This window comes from Vespa mandarinia, chromosome 17 (assembly GCF_050613455.1).
Source record: "Vespa mandarinia isolate Hongniang chromosome 17, ASM5061345v1, whole genome shotgun sequence".
Taxonomy (NCBI): Eukaryota; Metazoa; Arthropoda; class Insecta; order Hymenoptera; family Vespidae; genus Vespa; species Vespa mandarinia.
This window is the reverse complement of record NC_140826.1, coordinates 2,170,696-2,187,500: the sequence shown is the minus strand read 5'-3', so window position 1 is coordinate 2,187,500 and position 16,805 is coordinate 2,170,696. Positions and strand designations below refer to the sequence as shown.

Below are 16,805 nucleotides of genomic sequence, written 5' to 3'. Positions count from 1 at the left end.
TGAATCAACAAAAGTGTAAAAGTTTACAATACGTTTAGCTCCAATTCAGATAATACCATATAATCGTCCGATCGTTGACCTTGAGTGTGAGGGTAGCGAGGTCGAATGAACACGTAAAAGTAACAGCTGTAGCTGCAGCAGCACCAGCAGTGGTAGTAGTAGTAATAGTAGTAGTAGTAGTAGTAGTAGTAGTAGTAGTAGTAGTAGTAGTAGTAGTAGTAGTAGTAGTAGTAGTAGTAGTAGTAGTAGTAGTAATAGTAGTAGTAGTAGTAGTAGGTAGGTAGGTAGTAGTAGTAATAGTAATAGTAATAGTAATAGTAGTAGTATTAGGTAAGTAGTAGTAGTAATAGTAATAGTAGTAGTAATAGGTAGGTAGTAGTAGTAATAGTAATAGTAGTAGTAGTAGGTAGGTAGTAGTAGTAATAGTAATAGTAGTAGTAGTAGGTAGGTAGTAGTAGTAATAGTAATAGTAGTAGTAGTAGGTAGGTAGTAGTTGTAAACTAATATATATGTATAGCTCGGTAGGATATTCCAATTGTAAACCGCGTGACGTAAAGGATCCGTGGGTGTATTTACATGAACATGTTGTTCCTGGAAGTCAGGAACTCGTACGAGGTAAAGGTAGGGGTATGATTCATGAGCGTGACCTACACGAAGAAGGAAGAGAGAGACAGAGAGAGATATACAATATACACATATATATATATATGTATGTGTATGTATGTATATATATAAAGACAGAGAGAGATGGAGAGAGAGAGAGAGAGATAGAGATAGCTTCTACAGTAATGTACCGTTAATGTCTCGTAATATTCCATAATACGTTGATGACTAAGTCAATTTTCGCTATCATTCTCTCTCTCTCTCTCTCTCTCTCTCTCTCTCTCTTTCTCTCTTGTCTCTTCTTCTTCTATCTATCCTTTTCTCACTCTTTCTCCCTCTTCCTCCATCGTATATGTCCACCACAAAACGCTCACGCTCGTTCTCTTCCCCATACAACTTGTATCTCGGAATCACACTTAATTGGACTTCCAAGTAAGTCACCTGCGAAACACGTAGGAGGAAGCTCGTTCGGAATCTTTCCCCGTGCTAAAAGTTCGTTATGCGTATATCGTGTATACTGGGTGAGTCAAAAGTTTTTAGGTCATATTTAAAAGAAAAACACAATTGTCACGCCCGTTTTACTTTCTTCTTTTCAAGATCCATTTCAGGATTTGGTAGCAATCGAGCTTGCGTTCTTTTTTTTTTTGGCAATTAATTAGCGTCAGCTCATTCTAGTTTGATGATCTGACTAAACAAAAAAAAAAACAAAAAAAAAAAAAAAAGAAAAGGAAAAGAAAAGAAAAGAATAGAAAAAATTAACTTGGAAAGTTTCGAAAAGGAGTAAATCGACTTTTTATAATCATCTAATTTGTTCGAAGTTTTGACCTACATAGAAACTTTTGGTCCACCATATACATATATATATATATATATATATATATATATCAGGATTTAGTCAGCTTGCTATCAAAGATTCGTTCTTTTTTTCTTTTTTTCTTCTTTCTTTTTACACTTCTTCTTCTCACTACTCTTTCTTTTTTTTTCTTCTTCTTTTCCTATTTTTTCTTTTTTCTTCCTTTTTTATTTTTTTCTTTTTTTTTTTTTTTTTTTTTCCTTTTCTTTTGGTTTTTAGTTGAGGACAGAGAATAAGAGATATTCTCCGAAGGAACAAGTTTTTGGTCAAGAATCGACTTTCGAGCCGATTAAGCTATCTCCCCTTTTTTCTTGGATTTTCTCGAATGATTTAGTGACTAGTGGTGATGCTGATGGAGGTGATGGTAATGGTAATGGTGGTAGTTGTGGTGGTGGTGGTGGTGGTGGTGGTGTTAGGATAATAGAATACAAAATGGATGGCCCCAAGTACCTTATTTTTTCTTCCCTTTTCTTTTTCTTCTCACAAAAAGACGGAAAATATGATTTTCTTTTGTGATGGCTCTCTGTTCTCCTTATTTCTTTCTTTTTCCAAGAATTTTTTGAATTCTTCCGAACTGTAGACTTTTCTCTTCTTCTTCTTCTACTTCTTTTTTTTTTTTTTTATATAGAATTCTCGTATACCTGGGGGGAGAAAAGAAAAAAAGGAATAAGTTGTATGAAATAAGTATTATATTGATGAAAGTATTACATTGATGATATTAAAAAAAAACAAAAAAACAAAAAATTGAATGAATTAACTTATAAAAAGAAATAGAAAAAAAAGGAAAGAAGAAAAAAAAAAAAAACACCAACATATAAAATCGATCAAATATTTTGATACGAGTGATCGTTCTATTCCATTCTATTTCTTTTCATAATTCTAAACATTTATATACGATCGAAGAGACTGATCCAAAGGTATTATAATATTCAAAATTTCCTAATAATTAATGACAACATATTTATACTATTTTTCACAAAAAAAAAAAAAAAAAAATTCTCTCAGAAAACAAAAAGAAAGAAAAAAAATCTTCACACTTCTAAATATTAATAAGCAACATACACGTACATACGTAATATGTAGATAGTTAAACGTATTCCATGGTTATGGTGTCATGTCCCTTTGTGGTCAGACCCCATAAACAAGGCAAATATCCATAAGCTACCAAATATGACCGGAGGACGTTTGGATTCCGTCCGGGTCACGAATAAAATCGTACTTGGGTATGATTGATATACAAACTGTTACTATAATGATAACCAATTCTAATCTGATCTACGACTGGGACACAGTAGCACGATTGTATATTATATATATATATATATATATATATATATATATATATATAAACTTTTATTATACTACTAAATAAGATAAATAATATCATAAACTTCGATAATCTACAGGATGTTGTCAAAAGTTTTTAGATAATTGAAAAAAAAAATTTGATTACTATGTTTTTAGATTTTTTTTTGTTTTTCTTTTTTCAGACCTAAATTTCCTTCTCAGATCTTCTTTCTTTTTGAAGCATAATTTTTGATCACATTTACAATCTGAAGAGAAAAACAATCTAAAAGTTTCAAAAAAAGATAAAAAAAAAAAAAAAAAAAAAAATAAGTAAATAAATAATAAGAAATAAATGTATTTTAAAATCGCTTGAAAACGAACTTCTGGAAAAACACTTATTGTCATGTAGGCATGAGAAAATAAAAAAAAAATAAAAATAAAAAATTGACTTATAAAGTAGGAACCATGTCCTTCATTATTTAAAAAAGAATATTATAATTATAAACAAAAAAAAATATATATATATATATATATTTATAGAAAACGATAGTGAATACTCCAACTATTTTTTTTTTAAATTACGATTCAAAAATGTAATCCGAATAGAGTACAAGATACGTAAGTATGAAAAATATTTTCAACGTGTATCTTTATATTCTTAAAGTCTTCTAAACCGGGTATCATGCTCGTCTGCATATCGTACACGCGAGCCCTGATCTTCGAACTCGCTCGAACAACATTAGCATACATATCGGGAACGTTTGCACGCGGTTAAACCCAGCACACATTCTTTGGATTCTAAAGAGAGATAGAAAGAAAGAAAGGAAGAAAGAAAGAAAGAAAGAAAGAAAGAAAGAGAGAGAGAGAGAGAGATAGACAGAGAGAGAGAAAAGACAAACTTATATCTCTAAATTCTATTCAAGAACTTTAAAGATTTACTATATAAATAACGATCAGTTTTTTCTTAACAGAATATGTACAATCTTACTTTCTTCTCACAAAAACTTTTGATTTCATTAGACACTTACAATGAGTAAATAAGAAAGTAAGAGAGAGAGAGAGAGAGAGAGAGAGAGAGAGAGAGAGAGAGAGAGAGAGAGAGAGTGACAGAGAGAGAGAGAGAGAGAGAGAAAGAGATAGATTAAGAAGAAAAGAGAAAGAAGTAACGAAAAGAAAAGGCTTCTCTTTATTTTTAGCTATCATGGTGCATATTTTCAACCCCTATACCCATTCTTTTCGATATAGTCTCTTCCTCTTTCACGATATAATATGCAGCCCATCGATGCAACCCATTCTTCCATAGTTCTTCAACACGAGGGATACAAGTTTTGCAGCTGTGTCCATTCTTCGTGATGGCTTCTTCTTCTCTTTTTCCAGTCGTTGCTACTACTTCCTTCCGCTTGGATCGCCTACGATTTCCTTCGAAATTACCAAAGAAGAAACTGCCACGTGACTTTTGATCAGACCAGTATCTATCTCTATCTCTATCTCTATCTCTATCTCTATCTCTGTTTCTGTTTCTCACTCTCTCCCTCTCTCTCTCTCTCTCTCTCTCTTTTTTTTTTCTAAAGATAACTTGATCATAGGAAAGATCTTTTTTTTTTTCTTTTTTTCATTTTTTCTTCTTCTTCTTTTTCTCATGTCATTTTCACAAGGTCCAATAGCTATTGTGAACCTTCCAAGTGGCTAACTTTACAATCGATAGATTAGGAATGATGAGAAGAGACATTTCTTTCTTTTTTCTTTCCTTCCTTTATTTTTTTTTCTTCTTCTTCTTCTTCTTCTTCCTCTTCTTCTCCTTCTTATAAATTATCCAACGGGACGTTTAAATAATACTTGATGTTCCAGAAAAAGACACACAGGGACGTTGTATTTTAAATAATTCAATATATTCCCTATAAGAAAAACTATCCTAAACGTTTTTATATACATGCATACGTATCTCTAGTTTTTATTTCTAGATATTACACTTTGACCTCGTGTCCAAGTTAAAACACGACTGACATTAGGTAACACGGTTATACGGTTATCTTTAGAATCGGTTACTTAAAGAAAGCAAAGACTAAACTTTCTTTAAGACCTTGCAATTACTTTTCGATTGTTCTTAATTATTCCTATAAACAATATGTTAAATCAATGAAAATATTCATTGTGAATATTTAATATTATTATATATTGATGAATATTTAATATTGTTATTCAAATGAACGATGAGAATGTTAACTTGTTTGATTGTTTTATAAGTTATAAAAAAAAAAAAAAAAGAAGAAAAAGAAACTTAAAAAATTTAATTCAACAATTGATGATACATGATGAATTATGATTGTTTATATAAGAACTCAAATTTAAAAAAAAAAAAAAAAAAAAAAAAAGAAAAAAAAAATCAGATACTCCGTCAAAGTTCTATAGTAATTATTAATGCTAGTTTAATTACATATTAATTACTATATTAATTGCAAAAACAAACGCGATAAATATCGAATATTAAATAATGATTAATTGTTTGTTAGAGAAATATATGAAATAAAGATTTTTTTCAAATATGAATTAATAAGTCAATAATTGCAAAGTTATATTATTTTATAATGGATTAAATTTGAACGATTTTATATAATGTAAGAAATTTGTTAATATTTTTTTCATAATTAAATTAGTGTATATATATATATATATATATATATATATACCCATTTAAAATTATTATTAAAATAGACAATACTATAATCTTAATATTTGAAAAAAGTCAAATTGATTCTTACAAAAACCAATAGATAAAGATTCACTAATATAACATGAAACGTATTAGATCGATAAAGATATTACACATATATATATATATATATATATATATATAAACTAATCCGATAATTCGATCGCATTACTTTACATTTCATGGTTGGCAAAGGCGCTTAGCTTAGTATTACCACCAAAACCATTAAACGGCTTTGGTCAACGCGATTTACTTTCTTTCGGTACATTGACATATACATGAGTCTTGTATTATACCAATTGAAATGGTTCATGGACAGTTCACGTAACATAGTCATGAGAGAGCTTTCCCGGTTCAAGGAAATGTTGCGACTACGCCCTCGTGCTTTTACCTGTCGGCTTTATCAGTTCCATCGGTTTCCGACAAATCATTCCTTCAGTCCAAGGTGAACTATAGCCGTGAGTCAAACAAATTCCCTATGACGAGACAGTGGGAAATTATTACTCAGTAAAATTTATTCATACATCTGTAAACAAAAACATGAATAAATAATTAATATAATGTAATAATAAAAATTATTAAATAATATATACACACTACATATTATTATATATATATATATATATATATATATATATATATATATATATAGATTTTATAATAAGATAATTAATATAAATACAAATCTATAAAGATTGCATACGTATTGAAATAAAAACAAATCATAAGTACAATATATCATAATAAAGTAAATAAGTAACAAGATATTTTAATTATCTCCATCTCTATCTCCCTTCCTCTCTCTTTCTCTCTTTCGTTCTCTTGTTTTTTAATACACATACATACATACATACGCATACACACATACACAAAACACAAACACACGCCCCTGAATATCACAAATACACGCCTCCACGCAATGAGAGATCGATGTAACCCCGTTTCAGGTTGAGTAACTTCGATGCAGCCGGCCTTTTATTACATTCCTCACGTCCCAGATTGGGGAAAAAGAAAGAGAAAGATACAAACAAGAGAAAAAGAGAAAAAGAGAGAAAGAGAGAGATATACTACTACTACTACTAACACTACTACTACTACTACTACTACTACTACCTGATACCAGTATTTTGTATTTATACGGTCGCATCTCGATACAAGAAGAGAACCGACAATTATCCTCTTCTTCTTATCCCCTCCTTTCAGCATCTCTCAACCCCTCAATCCTCTCATCGCCCAAACACTTGTGCTTCGAGGAGGTACAATCGGTCAATTTGTGTTCGTTAATAAAGCAGAGAGGGCTTTGTGAAACGGCCACGCGCTCAAGCTCGCGCCAGCCCCTTCTTTGAGTCTCTCGTTTACGATGACTTCGTTAATAAGGAGTGGCGCATCCATCGATCGTTGTCCATTACTCCGAAAGATCATCGTGTCAAACGACTCTACTCTACACAACTCGACTCGACTCGACTCGACCTTTACTACGTAATTGCGTTATTGCCATGAGCAAAATATCTCTTATATGGACCGGTTATTTTAAGTAAAAAAATATATTGCGCTTATAGCAGAGATTTTTTTTTTCTTTTTTCTTTTTTCTCTCTTTTTTTTTTTTTTTTTTTTTTTTTTTTTTTTTTTTTTTTTTTTTTTTTTTTTTTAGGAAGAATTATGAGAGAAATTATATTTATTAATAAGACGGTATGAAAGGATCTTTCAGATTCTTATCTTTGATATCTTGTTCAATATTAATTTTATAGTTCACTCCGTTTGATTCCTTTGATAAGTTAAGAACTTTTTTTTATGTAATATTTATTAAATATGATAAATATTTGATAATTATTCTAGATCTATATGTATCTGTGTGTGTGTGTGTGTGTGTGTGTGTGTAAATAATTCATTTTGAATAATCAACAATTTATGTTATATGTATATAAAAACCAATGAAAATGATCGAAACTTTAAATTGTATTCCATTAATTCGACAATATTTTTTGAGACATTCGGGGTTGTATTATTTATGAACCATTTTTCTATAACAACGAATAGAAAAAGTAAGTGCATACACATATATTTATTCTTGAAGAAAATAATTCTCTTTTACGTGATTTGAAATGGTTAAGAATAGCGTATAAGATAAAATATGTCTTTTAATATATGAAATGATTTATTGTTAGAACATATTCTAAATTATCCGCTCATATATAATTTTGTATCTATCAAATAAAGTGAAATTTGTAATTTGTTTATTATTCATTTAGAGATTAATTGTTTGATTTTTATGTAAGTTTAAAAGATACGTATATTGATTTGCATTTAAAAGTGATAAATATTTTCTAATTATATTGAATATAAATTATTCATTTATAGTAATTATTAATTCATGTTACATGCTTGTAGTTTCATTCTACTGTAAATTATAAGATGCATACATGTACATGACATCTAATAATTATTCTAAATTAAAAATATTTAATAATTATTGTACATATGAACAATTACATTAAATATAAATAATTTATTTAAAATAATTATGTACAAATATATATATATATATATATATATATATATATATATATACATGTATATATCTGTACATAATTGATTAGATCATGCTTATAATTAAATATTAATTTAAATTATAATTATCATAACATATTATTAAGAAAATTATATTATTAAGAAAAAGATATTAATACTATGAAGTATTTATGTAACATAAAACTTATAATTTATAAAAAGTATAAATATATTATATCAAGTATAATTTATATTTATTTAAAAAACATTAATTTTCATTTTAATAATTTAATTTTTTTCATAGAAAAATTAAATTAAATATAAAAGAATCTAGATATATATATATATATATTATATATATAAACGTGTCGTTTTGAAAAGTTACATGCCGTTAATGAAATTTAATAAGTCACAATCCTTAGTTCCACATAATCAAATACAACAAACTGTTTCCCAATAACAATATCAATATTAATAATAATAATAGTAATAAAAATAATAATATCATAAAAAATATATTTATATTACCTAATAATATTCAATTGCATTCTATTTTCAAATATATTCCCTTGATTTCACGATGATAATATATATTTCTATGATTCAACGTTCAGACCTATTATAAGAAAATAAATTAAATTCATTACTATAGAAATAATCGAAAAGAAGAAGACAAAGAAAAAGAAAGGGGAGAGGGGCGGGGAAAAGCACGACGAAAAAAAAAAGAAAAGGAATGAAGAAAAAAAAAACCAAGAGAAAAAAACGAAATGATAGAATGAAATGATGGAGATCGTTTCGGAGTTGAATTTTTCTCACGCGTGCGTGCAAAAAAGAAGAAAAAAAAAAAGAAAGAAAAAAAACCAAGGGGCTTGAAAATTTAGAGGTTATACAATATATCGTTCGATATTAGATAAGTTTTAGTTTCCGAGGATCTACGGGTCTTCTCGGAAGTCGATGCGTTTTCAATTACTCGCGAAACCACGCATGCACGTGGCTTGTAAAGCTTCCCCCGACTTAAGTGCCTTTCGTGCCGACACGCGGCCCTACGCAACGATTCATTACAAGCTTTTATTTTTATTATATGCGTCGTCGTCGTCGTCGTCGTCGTCGTTATACTCATCATCATCATTATCGTCTTATTATATTACATAACGTCTCTGCACTCATAATTAATTTTTTAAATATCATTTTTTTTATTTTCTATTAATTGAAAAAATATATGTATCATTGATTTCGAAATTATATCAATTATTTTATAAATTTCTTTATATATGCGTATATATACATAGGATGTCAGATGTTAATGGATTCAATATATCGAATGAAAAAATTAATTTCATAATTATTGTCATTATAATAAAATGATGACCTTTCTATTACGTGTATATATTATAAATTGATTTTTCGATATTTTATTATGCAAATTTCTTTTTTACGTATAAAGAATATATCTGATTTCAAAACGATGTAAACAATGTTTATTGTTTGTATCGTTTTAAAAATTCAATTTTCTAATTATTTATGAAAAAATTTTATATATATATATAAAATGTCTATTCTATTTAATAAAATCCTATCTTTTCGAAATGTTCGAGAATTTTTTCCATATACAGATTATTATTATTATTATTATTATTATTCAAATCTAATCTATTTAATCTAATATGTATGATTGCGATGAATTCAAATTTAGACATCCTGTATATCCCTTATGTAACTATTTATTTTCGTTAGAAAAAAAAAAAATAAATAAATAAATAAATAAATAAAAAATAAAAAATAAAAAATAAAAATAAATCATTTTTACTTTGTTCCGTCCTCTTCTTCTTTTTCTTCCATGTTTTCCTTTTTTCTTCTTTCTCTTTTTTCTTCTACTCCTTCTGAGAAAATTCCGGTATCCACTTCTAACTTTTCAAACTTTCCGAACGAACCTTTCTCGTGTCTTGAAATTCGAGAAGAACGTATTAGAGAGAGAAAAAAAAAAAGAAAAAAGGAAGGAAGGAAAAAGGTCAAATGTAATCTGATAATAGATTCTAATAATCTTATCTAACATACTTAAATCATTAGGAAAAGTGGATCGATGATATATCCTAGAGGATTCAAGATATATTAACTGCGAAAATTGATTAACGTTCGATTTACATTTTTACGCCATTTTTAATTTTTCGTAATGGTCGTTTGAGGCAATAAAAGAAAAGAGGCGAAAAAAAAAAAGGAAGGTCAATATTTTTTTCTTTTTCCTTTTTTTTTTTGCCATACGTTTCCAACGAAATAAAAATTCAAATATTATACTTACGAACGATTGAAAACTCGATGATTTCTTTAACACATTTTTCTGTCCTTACGTTCTATGGAAAAAGAAATCCAAAAATTTCGTGGGATTATTTGAAAACTGCTTCGAGTTGTCGAAGAAATGAAGGATCGAAAACAAAAGACGATCAATGATTTAGAAAATTCTCCTCAGATGGCGTTCACTACCGTCTCCCGACTATCTAATTGATTCGTGAAAGTCAATCTTACCAATTAAATCCAAACAAAGATGATTTAACCAATCAAAAAGAAACATTGCCGAAAAGAAATGAAATATTATTATAACTCGCATAAAAACATATGTCTCGTGATAATATTTTTAACGAAATTTTATCAAGTATTAAAATCTATTAACGTAGTATTGTATCTTGACCTCAGATACTTTCTTCGCGTATTCCGTAAGAACGCGTAAAATCTGACGCAAATATTATTGGAAAATATATTTATCCAACTCTTGGATATATGTGTGAATAAGTATTTATTAAGATAAAACGTGTAGGAGAGAGAGAGAGAGAGAGAGAGAGAGAGAGAGAGAGAAAAGAAAAGAAAAGAAAAAGAAAATTTTTCTTCGCTAGTTTGATCGATCGATGCATTTGAAAAAAAAAAATTGAAATTACGTGTTAAATTATCTTCGTTTCAACATACAATAAGGTTAGTTCGAAACTTTGATTTTCGTATCGAACGAATTTTCGCGGGAATATGAGGATCGTTGGAAACGATCGTGAAAAATATCGTTTAATAAAAGGAGGAGGAAGAAGAAGAAGAAGAAGAAGAAACAAAGAAAAAAAAAATGAAATGTCTCGTCAAATATTCTTCATTTCGACGTACAATACGAATCTTCTGTGTTTTCTTGGAAACAAATTTTTACGTGAAAAATTAAAATCTTAAGAATACTACTCGCGTACGAGTTAATGCGTAATAGAAAAAAAAAAAAACAGAAAAAAGAGAGGAAAAAAAAAGGAAAAAAAGAAAGGAGAAGAAGAAGAAGATAAAGAAAAAAGAAAAAAACCACAGCAAAAGAAGAAAAAAGATTCCATTGTCCGAACTACGAGGAAAACGATAAAAAGAGACGACTCTCGATTTGTTACGACAGAGTCCTCCTGTGGTCGTGACAAGCTTTCAATTTATCTAGGTAATACATTGAATAGGTGTAGAGCACAGTAGGTAGAGATGGTTACGGTTTATTGTGAAAAGTTTCTAACGGTAATATTGTAGAACGACATATATATCGGGTTCTATGTATATATTACCTTACCATAGACACTTACATACACAGGACAGATACATGTATACACACTAAACCATGACGACTTTTATCGAAACGTTTGAAAGAGCCGCTCCCTCGTTCGTTAAACAAGTGAACGTCAAAATCTTTGTTTAACGTTCTACACGAGATACTTGTCGGGAAAACGTACGAAAGAAATTCCAAGCAATTCATTTCTAAAGATTTTATTCTTACTTTTGTCTAAATACTTTCTCTCTCTCTCTCTCTCTCTCTCTCTCTCTCTCTCTTTCTCTCTTTCTCTCTTTCTTTCTTTCTCTATCTCTTTCTTTTTCTCTCCCTCTTTCTCTCTTTCTTTCTCTCTCTTATTCGAAGAAACGACAGAGAATAAATAATCACTTGACTTCCTTTTATTGTTGACTTCTATTGGCAAAATATATATATATATATATATATATATATATATATATATATATATATATTATACAATTTTATTTGAACATTTAATTTCCTTTGAAAATTTTATTATAATTCTTCGTTAAAAAAATGACAGAGAATATAAATATGATTGCACACTTGATTACTGTTATCGTCATTTGTTTACGGTTGATAATAAATATCTCGCAATTTAAAAAGATGTTATTACTTTAAGTAATATATTTAATTATAATTTTTTTTTTTTTTTTTATAATAAAATTATGTAATCATTGACGTATTTTTGTTAAGAAGAAGAGGAAAAAAAAAAGAAAAGAAAAAAACGATATCTTTAAATTGAATTTTTTTTCATTAATCGTTTTCAAAATGAATTTCGTCGAATCGCGCCAAAACTCTGCGAATTCGTACGAATTTAAACGAACTCAAAGTCACTCGATTTTTTGACTTATTTATTTCGTTTAAAAAATTATTTGATCAACGACGTATTTTTCAAAAAAAAAAAAAAAAAAAAAAAAAAAAAAAAAAAAAAAAAAATGTATTTAAGGTTACAATTAACGATCCTTCCATCGGTCGATTGGATTCATCAGTCTCAACGAGTTTCACTTGAATCGGTTGAAACTTTCCCGCGAATTTCATCGAATCGTTGTAACTTTACCGCGAATTCAAATGAATTTAAACGAACTCCCACGAACAGTACGTTCGTAGTAATAATTTTATTCGAGGTGAGTCAATCCACACGAAAATTACTCATCTAATTGAACTTTAGTATCGCTATGATCTTGAATGATTAATTCTGTGGCCTTTAACGAACCATAATCAACTCATTTTCTCGAAAAATTTCAAATAAAAACAGAAAAGTAAAAAAGTAGGTCATCACGATAAACTTAAATTTACATATACATATACATATATATATGTAAATTTTATTTTTTACATTATGATTATTAAATGACGATATATATATATATATATATACATATACATATATATATCTATGTTATTTACGCTTAAATAAGATCCGAGCTGTAAACATTAAAAGCAAAAATATATGAATATATGTACAAAAACAAAAACAAAAAGAAAAAGAATAAGAAATAGAATAATTCATTAAGTGTAGCCCATGTCATTCTATTTTTCAATTATTCTCCGATTCACCATTCTAACGTCCCAGGAATATATTTGTCGATCAATTTCTCATAATAAGGCCATAATTTCTCAATATCCGGTACGCCGGCACTTTTTGTGTATAAATCGTATTTACTGTGAAATAAAATGAAAAATTATTTTATTTACAGGGAAAGAAAAGCGTTGTGCGTGATTTAGGAGGGGGAAAGAAAAACAAAAAAAGAAAAAGAAGAGAAAAATCACTTACTTGAATTCAATGATCCATTTCAATTTATCCAAATCGTTCTGTGTGCAAAAGTACATGTAATCACCACCAGCGTGCCAGGGGTAAAACGAATGATAACGAATCATAGCAAGTGCTTCCTTAGGTAATTTACAATTATTATGAACCATAACACGATAAAGATATTCGTCATGACCCCAGGACATCATTAAATTGTCTATACCACATTGAGGTTTGTATATTCCATATTTTGTACTATAACATATATATATATATATATATATATATATATATATATATACATATCATTAATATTAAATATGTATATAGATTTTTTGTTTTTTATTATTTATAATTTTCGATAATTCATACTTGTAACGAGAATCTTTGCCATCAGGATTATTTTCAAAACTTGTGTCCCTATAGACTATGGAATCAGCCCATGCACAACCAACAGGAAATGTATCACCCACAACAGCCCATTGTGGTTCCCCATAGAACGCCATAATCTAAAATATTTATTAATGAACAATCATTAACAAACACATGACTTTGTTTTCTTTTTTTATATCTTTTTTTTTTCTTCTTTTATTTATTTATTTTTCTTTTTTCTTTCTTTCTTTTTTTCTTTTTCTTTTTTTATTTTTTCTTGTAATTAGGGTAAAATAGGGTAAAATAGGGTAGGTCAATAAAAAAATCTTTGAATATATAATGTACCTTTCCTAGATCATGTATCAGTCCAGTTAAATGGAACCAATCTAAATCAGGATGATCTTTTCTTATAGATTCGGCCGTTTGAAAAGCATGAACGATATTCGGTAAATTTGTGTCTGGATCGCTTTCATCGATTAGATCATTTAATTTGATAAGAGCATCTTTAATCGTCAATCTGGCTTTGTTGAATTGTAGCCATTCTTTCATACGAGCTAATAAATTTGGATTCAAGTATTAAAAGCTGATAATATATGAAAAACGTATGTATGTTATTGTTTATTATGCTTCGATTAATATCTCTCTTGTTATATGATAGAATTATAAATGATTTATATGAATGTATATTAAATCAATATTATTTTCTTTTAGGATTTGATATTATTCAAGATAATAGATCAATGATCTAGAAAATTAATTTTAAACGATCGAGTACGAATTCGATCATTTTAATTGTTGTAATAATAAGTATATTTTTGAGAGGATGCTTGAAAAATTGCTCGAAAGAAGATTGTGGTAGATTTTACGTCATTGGTTAAGGGTTAATTCGCGATCGATTAAAGAAAATAAGGAAAATGTCGATCTTGAGAAATGATGATTAATTTAAATGATCTGTAATATGACATATGTATATATCAATGTCAATAATAGATTACATTATCTCTATCATTCTATAGATTATTATTAACAATCTATATATGTATATGTATGTATACATTTTAATTAAATTAATATTATACACACACACACACACACACATATATATATATATTTTATTAATAATAAAAAATGACATTCTCTCAATCTATTATTGTAGAATATTATATATATTTATATATGTATGTATTGTAATAATGTATATTATATATATAATATATATAAATATATAAAATATATTATTTTGATTATTAATAATAATATTCTATCGCAATCTGTTATTATATATATTAATGATCTATATATAATATAGATATATAATTTAATATATATCATAGAAATATATAATATAATGTAGATATATAAGATTTATATAAAATTTAGATATGATCTATAAACATATAATCTATATTATATAAAGAGAAAGCAAGAGAGGGAGAGAGAAAAAAGTTAGATAGAGAGAGAAAAAAGTTAGAGAGAGAGAGAGAGAGAAAGAAAGAAAGAGAGAGAGATCATTAATAACAACAGATTACTATTGATAAAAAAAAAATATATATATAAATCGTTTAAGTTGTCATACGTAAGTATGTATAGATCATTTACGTTGATACGTATATATATGTATGTCATATTACGAGTCTGTTTATATACAACAAGTGCGATAATCGATATGTCATAATATACTAACAACGCACAAACTCGACCGTTTGATTAGTATGCATGTTCTCGTAAGTCTTGCGTACACGTTCCTTGATCTCATCTGTTGGATCTATGATATAGTTTCTAAAATTACTTTTCAATTTTCCATCGTATACTGGTTCAGGTCGAAGCTTTTCCGAGGGATCAATAATCGAAGTAACCTGGTCACGTAACTGCAAATGATCATTTTTATATATATTCCAAATTTTTTTTTTTTTTTTTTTTTTTTTTTTTTTTTTAAATAATATTAATTACAATACACTATATCAGTTTGATATATCGAATTTTCTTTCATGCATTTATTTTCATTTGATCATATTTCTTAAAATTCATTTATAATATTTTCTCTATGACATTAACTCGTCAGATCGGTTTCTCACAAAATTATTTTTCTTTCTACAATCAAAGAGACTATAAATAAACTGAATTATAAATTATTTTAAACGATTGATATAATAAGAATTACGATTGATATTAAAAATCTTTTACAAAACAGAAAAAAAAAAACAGAAAAAGGAAAATAAAAAAAGAACAAAAAACTTTTCATTCATTTTGTATATAATAGAATATAGATAATATCTGATCACATAAGTCTCTATCATATTGATTAAATAAATATAATATAATTGACAGATTTAAAAAGCTGGTCGAACATTTTCTTTTTTTCAAAATGTCAAAATAATACAGAACATATTAGTCAATTACAACAAATATATATAGGTAAAATAAAAAAAAAATATATATATATGTAGATATATAGAAAAATGGAGTTATTATATTAATTAAATATATATAATAATTAATATTAATGTATATATACATATATATATATATATATATATATATATATATATATATATATATATATAAATAATAATAATATAATAATAATAATTAACAGATTTGTAAGAAGTTAATCAATCTATTCTTTTTTCTTTTTTTTTTAATTTTTGACACGATATAACAAATATTTCAATTAAGAAAGAAAATTAATAAAAAGAAATGTATAAATAACATATATACATGAATAAGTATATATATATAAATGAAGGATATATGTTAAAATTAGAAAATACCTGTAATTCGCAACGGTGTAAAAGGTGACAAATTTTGCAAAAAAACAAAAAAGATAATTTAAAAAATACGTATATATATATATATGTATATAAATATATATATATTTATATATATATTTAATTCATACTTACCATCATTTTGGCGGACATATTGAAAAATGTTTTCTTATGAAATAACTTGGATCCTTGATATGTTTGCTCTTTGGATATACAACACTGACTGACCCGTTCAATCTAACAGAGTTAACTTATAAATCTCAGACAATTCCCCCCTTTGACCCTAGGTTGTTCAACGTATGGTCTCTCTCGCACGCACGTTATTTAATATCCGTTATCTCTTACCAATACAGAGAAATATAAATAGCAACAAAGGATACAAAGTATTA

At 27.4% G+C, this 16,805-nt stretch overlaps 1 protein-coding gene and 2 long non-coding RNA genes across 3 annotated transcripts in view; 1 reads left to right on the top strand and 2 right to left on the bottom strand.

The window, feature by feature from the left end:
• Positions 1-10,475, bottom strand: part of LOC146872454 (uncharacterized) — a 19,798-nt gene extending 9,323 nt beyond the window's left edge. The window contains exons 1-5 of the long non-coding RNA XR_014983162.1: positions 10,258-10,475; positions 9,769-9,903; positions 8,490-8,577; positions 5,845-5,979; positions 1,907-2,097 (exon numbers count right to left, since the gene is read on the bottom strand). This is a non-coding gene — a long non-coding RNA (uncharacterized LOC146872454). The remainder of the gene's footprint in view (positions 1-1,906; positions 2,098-5,844; positions 5,980-8,489; positions 8,578-9,768; positions 9,904-10,257) is intronic.
• A 109-nt stretch (positions 10,476-10,584) lies between these two features.
• Positions 10,585-15,337, top strand: LOC118450380 (uncharacterized). The gene is made up of 3 exons (XR_004840682.2): positions 10,585-11,403; positions 13,224-14,250; positions 14,360-15,337. It is a non-coding gene; the product is annotated as an uncharacterized LOC118450380 (long non-coding RNA).
• Miox (Myo-inositol oxygenase) lies at positions 12,434-16,712 on the bottom strand. Its single transcript, XM_035886127.2, has 6 exons — positions 16,552-16,712; positions 15,333-15,516; positions 13,994-14,202; positions 13,649-13,785; positions 13,301-13,531; positions 12,434-13,188 (listed from the first exon to the last, which is right to left on the bottom strand). Exons 1-6 carry the CDS (start codon positions 16,567-16,569, stop codon positions 13,080-13,082), a joined length of 888 nt encoding a protein of 295 aa, XP_035742020.1. The 5' UTR covers positions 16,570-16,712; the 3' UTR covers positions 12,434-13,079.
• Between the last annotated feature and the right edge of the window lie 93 nt (positions 16,713-16,805).

Bases quoted from the DNA above. Each gene is read 5' to 3' on its own strand.
- Miox (XM_035886127.2), bottom strand. The intron at 14,203-15,332 runs GTTAGTATATTA...CAAATTTATTAG, and splicing joins AACGGTCGAGTTTGTGCGTT to CTCGTATGAAAGAATGGCTA. The intron at 13,189-13,300 runs GTAAGTGATTTT...TTTATTTCACAG, and splicing joins AAATGGATCATTGAATTCAA to TAAATACGATTTATACACAA.